Raw genomic sequence first — 10,087 nt, forward strand, 5'->3', positions numbered from 1 at the left:
CCCCCATTCCCCGAGCGCCCACGAGGGTGGGTCGGAGCCACGGCCACGTCCACAGCCTGCGCTTTCCCCCTGGGCCCCCCCTGGGTCTCTTCTCCTGGGAGTCACGAGCCCAGGTCTGGCCGGCGGAGGCGTAGCGCACAGCCACAACCCGCGGCTTCCCCACCCGGCGGTGGCAAGCCCGGAGTGTGGCAATCTTCCTTCCGCAGCGGGCGGCGCCTGCGCCCGGGGGGGCGTGGCGGGGGCCTGGGCGGAGTTCCCGGAGCGGCCCAGAGCTTGCGGGGCGGCGGGGTGGCCCGGGGAGCCGGAGGGCTGCGGACTCGTGCGGGGCCTGCCGGGAAGGGGGCGGGCCGAGCGCACGGGGGCGGGTCGCGTCTGCCGCCGCTACTGGGTGCGGCCAGGTGGGGGGCGCGGGCGCGGGCCCCAGCTTCCAGGAAGGCGTGTTCGCGGGCGGCCCCTGCTCGGTCCCCGGGTCTTACGCGGGCCCCGCGCTTCCGAAGGCCGACCAGGCCCGGCCGCCGTGCGGGTGGGACGGTGAGTGGGGGAGGGGAGGCGGAGCTGCGCCCTGCAGGAAGGTCTCGGGGGCCCCTGGGTGGGAGGGGGGCAGAGCTTCCTTAGATAAAGCGGGCAGGGGGCACAGTGACCGCCCAGCGCTGGGAGAAGGATCCCTGGGAATCTTGAATTTTATGGGGAAAAGCCATAACGGACTTCTCTGGGCGTGGAAGGGACTGGGCGGTGGCAGATGCAAACAGGAAGGGCTTTTCCCCCCCTATCTGCAAAGGCTTCTTTCTGCCTCTCTTCTAGGCTTGAGCCATGTTTTTTACTTGTGGCCCCAATGAGGCCATGGTGGTGTCGGGTAAGTATTCTCTTCCCTACCAGATGATAACCCCACCCACCCACCCATCAAATCCATGCAAGTTTGCCTTTCGCTCCTTCCTTTTTCTGCCAGCTCCCCAACTGCACCAAGCTTCCCTGATGGTTTGTTTGCAAGTTTCTTAGTTGTGAGTCCAAGCTAGTACCCAAGGTCCCCCAGACTGCTCCCTTTCCAGCTAAAGGTTTTGTCCTGTGCATGCTCCCCCGCCCCCTTCCGATTCATTCCACAGCAGCGCAATGCCTTCACCTTGCAGGTTTCTGCCGAAGCCCCCCAGTCATGGTAGCTGGAGGACGTGTCTTTGTCCTGCCCTGCATCCAGCAAATCCAGAGGTGAGTATGAAGAGACACAGCGGGAGGATGAACCCTAGTTTTCTCTCTGCTCTTTTTCTCACTGTTGGCCCCTTCTTTTTCCCCTAGGATCTCTCTTAACACACTGACCCTCAATGTCAAGAGTGAAAAGGTTTACACTCGCCATGGGGTCCCCATCTCAGTCACAGGCATCGCCCAGGTGAGGCTTTCAGAGCCTTTCCTCCCCTGCCCGCTAACAAAGTCTACCCCATCACCTTTCTCCCAGACATTAAGAAGCTTCTCCGGGGCACAGTGGCTCACACCTGTAATCCTAGCTCCTCCGGAGGCTGAGATCTGAGGATTGTGGTTCAAAGCTAGCCCGTGCACTAAAGTCTGTGAGACTCTTATCTCCAATCAACCACCAGAAAATCTGAAGTGGTGCTGGGGCTCAAGGGGTAGGGCAGTACCCTTGAGCTGAAATGCTCAGAGACAAAGCCCAACCCCAGAGGACCCACAACTGACCAAAAATTTTAAAAAAGCTTCTGGGGCCGGGAGTTTGGCCTAGTGGTAGAGTGCTTGCCTAGCATGCATGAAGACCTGAGTTCAATTCCTCAGTACCACATACATAGAAAAAAGCAGAAGTGCTGCTGAGGCTCAAGTGGTAGAGCTCTAGCCTTGAGAAAGTCCAAGGACAGTGCTCAGGCCCTGAGCTCAAGCCCAGGACTGGCAAAAAAAGAAAAAAAAAAAAAAAAAGCTTCTAACCATGGCCTTATGTGCCTCTGCCTTCAAAGAAAGAATCATGTCCTGCTTTCTCCAGCTACTCCCATGGCATTTTTCTCCCCGAGAAGGAAAAAGATACCAACCTCTTCCTGTTTTCTCCCTGGCTTCCTGAGACTTCTACCACACCCATCCTATCTCTTCCTTGGCTGCAGGTGAAAATCCAGGGACAGAACAAGGAAATGTTGGCAGCTGCCTGCCAGATGTTCCTGGGGAAAACAGAGGCTGAGATTGCCCACATTGCACTGGAGACGCTGGAGGGCCACCAGAGGGCTATCATGGCCCACATGACCGTGGAGGTGGGTTTATAGGCTGGGAACAATCTGGCAGGGATGCAGAATAAGTAGAGCCACAGGATCCAGCTGGTATATGTGTGATGGTGAAACTCAGCTTACATACCTTCTTCCCACTGTTCTGCCATTCAAGGAGATCTATAAGGACAGGCAGAAATTCTCAGAGCAAGTTTTCAAGGTGGCCTCCTCAGACCTGGTCAACATGGGCATCAGCGTGGTTAGCTATACTCTGAAGGACATTCATGATGACCAGGTAAACCTACATAGTCTATCCTTCCATGCTTCCTTGTTCCCACCTCCCAAACCCTCCTGAGGACTCTGGTTTCTATACCTCCCCCACAGGATTATTTGCACTCTTTGGGGAAGGCTCGTACAGCGCAAGTCCAAAAAGACGCTCGAATCGGGGAAGCAGAAGCTAAGAGAGATGCTGGGATTCGGGTAAGAAATGATGGTCGCAGAGGATTTGGGGGGAAGTAAAAGGGGCACAGCTAAATGGGGCTTGTTGACCTGGGTTGGCAGGGGAAAAAGAGGGAGCCTGAGTAAAGACAGAAAAGGGCTGGTGAGGAGTAGGCTCTTACCCTGTGTTTTCCTTTCTACCTGCCTTTTCCTGCCTGTTCTGACTGGACAGGAGGCTAAGGCCAAGCAAGAAAAGGTGTCTGCTCAGTACCTTAGTGAAATCGAGATGGCCAAGGCACAGAGAGACTATGAGCTGAAAAAGGCCGCATATGACATCGAGGTCAACACCCGCCGAGCACAGGCTGACCTGGCCTATCAGCTTCAGGTAAGGACTGCTCCTGGGCTGCTGACCAGGCCACCCACCACGGGCCCTTCACCTTCCATTCAGGCTCTCCATCTCAAGCCATGTCTAGTGTCACTTTCCAACTTTGATCTTATTCTGGCTTGTGTAGACTTTTCTGCCTGGGCTGGCTAAGAACCTTTATCCTCACATTTCAGCCTCCTGAGAAGCTAATATTAACAGGTACCATCTGTTCTTAGCTCTCATCTTCTTTTTTTCTTTTTACCAGTCTTGGGGCTTGAACTCAGGGCCTGGACACTGTCCCTGAGCTTCTTTTGCTTAAGGCTAGCACTCTACTACTTGAGCCAGAGTGCCACTTTCAGCGTTTTTTGTGTATGTGATACGGAGGGATTGAACCCAGGGCTTCATGCATGCTAAGCAAGCACTGTACCACTAAGCCACATTCTCAGCTCCTCTCAGACATTTTTAACCCAATCAAGTTGAAAATTCTAACTAGCCATCATAGAGATACAGTGTCAGTTGCAGCCATGTTTTCGTTCTCATTTTTGTGCTTTGTTGGTGGTGATTTTGACATTTAAAATGGCTCCCAGAACTGAGAGTGTAGTGTAGGTGAGGTGTACCCCTCCTACCTAAAACACATACACACTACACTACACTATACCACACTAACGTGGTCTGCAAGCATAATGCGGAATACAATCCAGAGTCGCCTTATGGAGCAAATATGTGTTGGTTAAACTTTATTCAGTCATGATATATAGTAGTAAGCCATTACTATATACTAGTGCATCAACTACTTATGATATGTAAAGTGTCTCTAGACAGAAACACCTAAAACAAGATTACTGGTGGGTTAGTTGATTTTAAAAAATATGTATGACCAAGCTAGGTGCCAGTAGCCGTAGTTCACGCCTATAATCCTAGCCACTCAGGAGGCTGAGATCTGAGAATTATAATTCAAAGCTAGCCCGAGCAGACAAATCCAGAGACTTAGCTCCAAGTAAACAGCAGAAAGATATGGCTCAAGTGATAAGAGTATCAGCCATCAGTGAAAAAGCCAAATGAGAGCACAAGGCCTAGTACTGGCATACACATAGACAACGAAAGTATGAAGCTAAGCACTCGTGACTCACGTCTATGATTCCAGCTACTCAGAAGTCTGAGCGCTCAGGATCAAGTTTGAAATCAGATTAGACACACAAACTTTAGAGTTGAGTTATCTTCAGTTAACCAGGTAAAAAATTAAAAAGTGGGAAGTGGATCTGTGAGTGCAGGTGTGAAGTGCCAGCCTTGAGTGAAAAAGCTAAGGGTAAGTTTGATGCCAAGTCCAAGCCCCAGTTCCAGCATACATACACACACACACACACACACACACACACACACACACACACACACACACACACACACACACACACACACACACACACACACACACACACACACACACACACACACACACACACACACACACACACACACACACACACACACACACACAGCTCCCACATCTCCCAACTCTAGTTCAGACCTGTATATCCAGAACCTATATTTGAACAAAATTCCAAGATGATTTCTAGGTGTGGTAGATTTGAAAAACATTGCCATAAAGAAAACCACTAATTTGTGGTGAAACTGTGGATAAAGTTCTTGTGTTCATCAGCTTCTCAGCACTCAAAAAGAAAAGGTTTTGGGGTTAGGAATGTACTTCAGTGGTAGAACCTTTGCCTAATATGTGAGGTTTTGGGTTCAAGTTGCAGCAACACAGAAGGAGAGGAGGGATGGGGGAAAGCAGAGAGAGATTATAATTATAATAATAATAATTATCGGGGCTGGGAGTTTGGCCTAGTGGTTAAAATGCTTGCCTAGCATGCATGAAGACCCGGGTTCGATTCCTCAGTACCACATATATAGAAAAAAAGCCGGAAGTGGTGATGAGGCTCAAGTGGTAGAGCTCTAGCCTTGAGAAAAGTCCAAGGACAGTGCTCAGGCCCTGAGCTCAAGCCCAGGACTGGCAAAAAAAAATAATAATAATAATTATCATTATGGTCTTGAACTCAGGACCTGGGCACTGTTCCTGAGCTCCCTTTGTCCAAGTCTAGCATTCTACCACTTGAACCACAGCTCCATTTCTGACTTTTGTGTGTGTGTGTGTGTGTGTGTGTGTGATTAATTAAAAATAAGATTTTCATGGATTTTCCTGCTAGGAGATCCATGAAATCCAGATTCTCATATCGCAGCCTTCTGAGTAGCTAGGATTACAGGTGCCTCTTGAAAGAGATTATTTTGATTCGCAGTTTCAGAGGTCTTAATCCTTAATTGCACCTATAGCAAACTAGCACATACACAGAAAAAGCTGGAAGTGGTGCTATGCCTCAAGTGGTAGAACTCTAGCCTTGAGAAACCTGAGGACAGTGCTCAGGCCCTAAGTTCAAGCCAGGACTGGCAAATAATAATAATATAATAATAATAATATATTTTAATGAGAGACAGTCTACTAGTTGCCCAACACAATGGAATATCTACATTGAAACATAGCAGTGTGCTTGGTACTGGTGACTCATGTCTGTAATCGTAGCTACTCAGAAGGTTGAGATCTGAGGATCACAGCTAGAAGCCAGTGGGACAATCTTATCTCCACTTAACCAGCAAAAAGCTGGAAGTGGAGTGCAAAAAGCTCAAGTGACAGAGTGCTAGCTTTGAGCAAAAAAGCACAGGGGCAACCAGCTGGGAGTTTGGCCTAGTGGTCGAATGCTTGCTTAGCATGCTCAAAGGCCCAGTTTCAGTTCCTTTGTACCACATACATAAAAAACATCTGGAAGTGGTGCTGTGGCTCAAGTGGTAGAGCTCTAGCCTTGAAAAAAAAGGTCCAGGGATGGTGCTCAGACCCTGAGTTCAAGCCCCACAACTGGTTAAAAAAAAAAAAAAGAAAAAGCACGGGACCGCAAGTTTGGCCTAGTGGTTAAAGTGCTTGCCTAGCATGCATGAAGACCCAGGTTCAATTCCTCGGTACCACATACATAGAAAAAAGCCGGAAGTGGTGCTGAGGCTCAAGTGGTAGAGCTCTAGCCTTGAGAAAGTCCAAGGACAGTGCTCAGGCCCTGAGCTCAAGCCCAGGACTGGCAAAAAAAAAAAGAAAAAGAAAAAGAAAAAGCACAGGGGCAGTACCCAGGCCCTCCTAGTTTAAGCCCCAGGACTGGTATACACACAGAGTAGTGGATAGAAGTTTATCTCACACAGGGACCAGGTTCCAGCCATACTATTCCGACTTTGCCTTTGGGAAATGCCTAGACCTTGATAATGGCTTTGAGGCCACTCCAGGCCCTGCCATGGCTCTGTTCCTGAAATGGATTCATGTGCAGGCTGAGCTGACCGTTAATGAACTTCATAGATGTTTAGATCCCTTTTGGCATCTACTGGGCATTTAACTCTGACTCTGAGCACCCCTTGCTCTCCAGGTGGCCAAGACAAAGCAGCAGATCGAGGAGCAGCGGGTGCAAGTGCAGGTGGTGGAACGAGCCCAGCAGGTGGCAGTACAGGAGCAGGAGATTGCCCGCCGAGAGAAGGAGCTGGAGGCCCGTGTGCGAAAGCCTGCAGAGGCCGAGCGCTACAAGCTGGAGCGCCTCGCAGAAGCTGAGAAGTAAATGCTCTGGGGCCCCTTTCTGGCTCTTTTGCCACCTGGGCACCCCCAGATGGGGAACTGAGGATTTCCTTTCTCTTGGAGATTTCTATGAAATTCAGAGTGCAAGAACCTCTGTCCCCAGCCTTTTTCCTGGGAGCAGGGACCCCATCTGCTTATCAACTCCATTCCACTGGCTCTGTCCCCAGGTCCCAGTTGATTATGCAGGCCGAGGCAGAAGCTGAGTCTGTGCGGGTGAGTATTGAGTTGGTACCTTGGGGGCTTGCAGAAAGTGTCTTATAGGTTGCTTCTTGGGTTGAGTGTTTTGCTTTTGTGTCTGTGTTGATATTTGAACTCAAGGCCCAGTTCTGTCTCTTAGCTTTTTTTGCTTCAGCCACAGCTCCCCTTCCAGCTTTTTGCTGGTTAATTGGAGATAAGTGTCTCATGGATTCATCTGCCCAAGCTGGCTTCTAGCTGAGATCCTCAGATCTTAGCTTCCTGAGTAGGATTCCATGAGTGAGCTACTGGCACTGGGCCTGGGTTGGTGTTTCTTGTTGTTAATGATTCCTGTGTATTTCACAAGTCTCCTGTACCCTCCGCAGATGCGGGGGGAAGCCGAAGCCTTTGCCATAGGGGCCCGAGCCCGTGCAGAGGCTGAGCAGATGGCCAAAAAGGCAGAAGCATTCCAGATGTATCAAGAGGCTGCACAGCTGGACATGCTGCTAGAGAAACTGCCCCAGGTCTGAGGACAGCACTGGTCATGAGGGAAAGAACAAACCAGAGCAGGGCCTGAGGGGTGGGGTGAAAGGAGTGTGGTGGAGAGAACTAACCAAGTGGGTCCATAAACTAGGGATGGCAATTATAAGCATAAACCAGTGATCAACCAGAGTGAGGAAGGCTGGGGCTTAAAATGCAGGGTGAGTTGTGTAAGGGTGTGGTCAGAACTGAGCACTCAGCAGGCAACTTTGGTCCACTAGGTGGCGGAAGAGATTAGTGGTCCCTTAACCTCTGCCAACAAGATCACACTGGTTTCCAGTGGAAACGGAACCATGGGAGCATCCAAAGTGACTGGGGAAGTCCTGGACATCCTCAGCCGCTTGCCAGAGAGTGTGGAGAGACTCACAGGTGTCAGCATCTCCCAGGTGAGAGTCTCTGGTGATAAGAGGATGAAGCATTGTTGTTGTTGTTTTTCCTGTATCATATGACACCGTAAACCTAGGAGTTGGCCATCACCCAAGGGACCTGGAAATCACTAAAATTGCCTTCTGTGTGCCAGACGCAGTGCTAAGCTTCTATGCTGTGTAATATTTTACAAAGGAAAGGAACTCCTTCCAACATGTTAAGTAACAGCCTACTCATACAGCTGGCCATACTGGGCTTTGTCCCAGGCCAGCTGTCTGGAGTTGGTGCTTGTAGTCACACCCCAAAGACAGGAAACAAAGTTGTAGTCTATTGATAATTAATTCCAAGACAAATCACGTTTCCCCGTACCTCAGCCTATTCACCTGTGGATTATGGTCAGCGTGAAGCCAGGCGCGGTGGCTCACACCCATAATCCTAGCTACTCAGGCGGTTGAGATCTGAGGATCAGGTTCAAAGCCAGACCAAGAGGCTCTTATCTCCAATTAATGGCTAGAAAATGGGAAGTGGGGCTGTGGCTCTCAGGGTAGGTTGATAGCCTTGAGCTGAAGAGCTCAGGGACAGTGCCAAGGCCCAGAGTTCAAGCTCCATGACCCATCAGGGCGAGCTCTGGAATCACTATCATGATAAGAATCTTGGGTTTGATGTCAACTAATTCTGATTTTGGACAGGTTAGGTTTGGTCAGTCTGTACCTGTTTCTTTACCTTGAAACTGAGTTAATGAGCCATGGGTCACACCTATAATCCTAGCTGAGCTTACACCTGTAGTCTCACGAGGCTGAGATCTGAGGATCATCGTTTGTTCAAAGCCAGCTGGGCAGAAAAGTCTGTGAGGCTAGCCTTGAGCACAAAAGCTCAGTGACAGGGCCCAGGCCCTGAGTTCAAGCCCTAGTGCCAGCCAAAAAACAACAAAAAAACCACTTGAGTTGATTGTCTGATAACCTGTGCTTAGAACAGTGTCTCAAAGGTTCTGGGCTGAGAATCAGTGCAAGCAAAGTTCTGGTCTCCTTGCCCTCTTCAGTGATTTTTTTTTTTTTCTGTTGCCAGTTCTGGGCTTGAACCCCGGGCCTGGGCACTGTCCTTTAGCTTTTATTCTCAAAGCTAGTGTTCTGTCACTTGAGCCACAGCTGCACTTCTTAGTAGTTTATTGAAGAGTCTCAGTCTTTCCTGCGCAAGCTGGATTTCAGCCTCCTGAGCAGCCAGGATTGATTACAGGTGTGAGCTACTAGCACTCAGCTCATTTGTTTTTTTAAATGCATAGATTCTAGTGATATCTCACGAGAAAGGGGCCATGAGTGGGCTCCAAAATGACTCACGCACTCCCTGACCCATTCCTCTGAATGGGGGGGTGGGTCTGGGAGGTACCTAGCTCCCAAATGTTGTTTCTCTTGGTTTTGCCAGGTGAACCACAAGCCTTTGCGTACGGCCTGAGTCCTCAGCCTTGCAGGTATCCAGCCTGTGGCCCAAGTTACCCGAATGGTTCCTGCTGCATGTACCCCAACTGGCCTCCCTGAGCATGTCCTTGGACACTGGGTGCGCCCCCATCTCTCCTTGCCAAATGCTTGTGCCTTGCCATGGACAGGGTTGTCCCCCTTCCTAGTCCCACACTGCCAAGACTGCCAGTGCCCTAGGGGTCCCATGCCGGCCTCTGATAACCCCACTCCAATGTACTTAATTAAACTAGATCTGAAGCTGTTGTCCACAATTCTTTCATGGATGTTTGTTAAATAGCAAGCACTAACAACCAGCACCAATTCAAAATGTAAAGAACTGGGCTTCATCTCTTGTACTCAATACTAAGGCTGGAGGCAGGGCTCAAGGGGGTGGCTTGCGTTCAAGCCCCAGTATGGCCTGGATATCTACAATGGGGAAACTATTCCGTTGGGAACTGCAGTTACTCAAAAGCTGTAGTCGGAAGAGTTCGAAGGAGCTGTAACCCTAGCTATACAGGAGGCCGAGATCTGAGGATCATAGCTCAAAGGCCTGGGCAGGAAAATCCAAGACTCCCATTTCTGAAAACCAGAATGGCGCTGTGGCTCAAAGTGGTATAGGTCTAACTACCTGAGCAAGTAAGCCCAGGCAGGGTTCAAGCCCCATAAGCACTCCCAACCCCACCCTCCAAAGTGGTATTATGGAACTATTGATTTGCACCACTAGACATTGTTTTTTTCTTTGCCAGTCCTGGGGATCAAACACCAGAGCACTGTCCTTAAGACAGTTTTTGTTCAAGGTTGGCACTCTGCCACCTGAGCCAAACACCACTTCCAGCATTTTCTGTAGATGTAGTACCAAGGGATCAAACCCAGGGCTTCACGTATGCTAGGTGATCACTAGGCTAAGCTCCTG

The 10,087-nt window shown here is 50.0% G+C and overlaps 1 protein-coding gene across 4 annotated transcripts; it reads left to right on the top strand.

Annotated features, from left to right (window-relative positions):
• Positions 1 to 349: 349 nt before the first annotated feature.
• Positions 350 to 9,446, top strand: Flot1 (flotillin 1). 4 transcript variants are annotated; one of them, XM_090356101.1, is made up of 13 exons: positions 445 to 531; positions 802 to 853; positions 1,125 to 1,200; positions 1,288 to 1,378; positions 2,091 to 2,234; positions 2,362 to 2,481; positions 2,571 to 2,666; positions 2,857 to 3,009; positions 6,441 to 6,622; positions 6,811 to 6,856; positions 7,204 to 7,341; positions 7,579 to 7,743; positions 9,143 to 9,446. In XM_090356101.1, the coding sequence occupies exons 2-13, from the start codon at positions 811 to 813 to the stop codon at positions 9,170 to 9,172; spliced, it is 1,284 nt and encodes a 427-aa protein (XP_090212227.1). In that variant the 5' UTR covers positions 445 to 531; positions 802 to 810; the 3' UTR covers positions 9,173 to 9,446. The 4 variants fall into 4 exon arrangements, with proteins under 4 accessions (XP_090212229.1, XP_090212227.1, XP_090212228.1 ...); XM_090356102.1 differs by lacking the exon at positions 802 to 853 and having other exon boundaries at positions 472 to 531; XM_090356103.1 differs by lacking the exons at positions 802 to 853; positions 1,288 to 1,378 and having other exon boundaries at positions 350 to 531.
• Positions 9,447 to 10,087: the final 641 nt, after the last annotated feature.

The sequence above is a fragment of the Megascapheus bottae genome, chromosome 22 (genome assembly GCF_031878675.1).
Source record: "Megascapheus bottae isolate mThoBot1 chromosome 22, mThoBot2.hap1, whole genome shotgun sequence".
Classification (NCBI taxonomy): domain Eukaryota; kingdom Metazoa; phylum Chordata; class Mammalia; order Rodentia; family Geomyidae; genus Megascapheus; species Megascapheus bottae.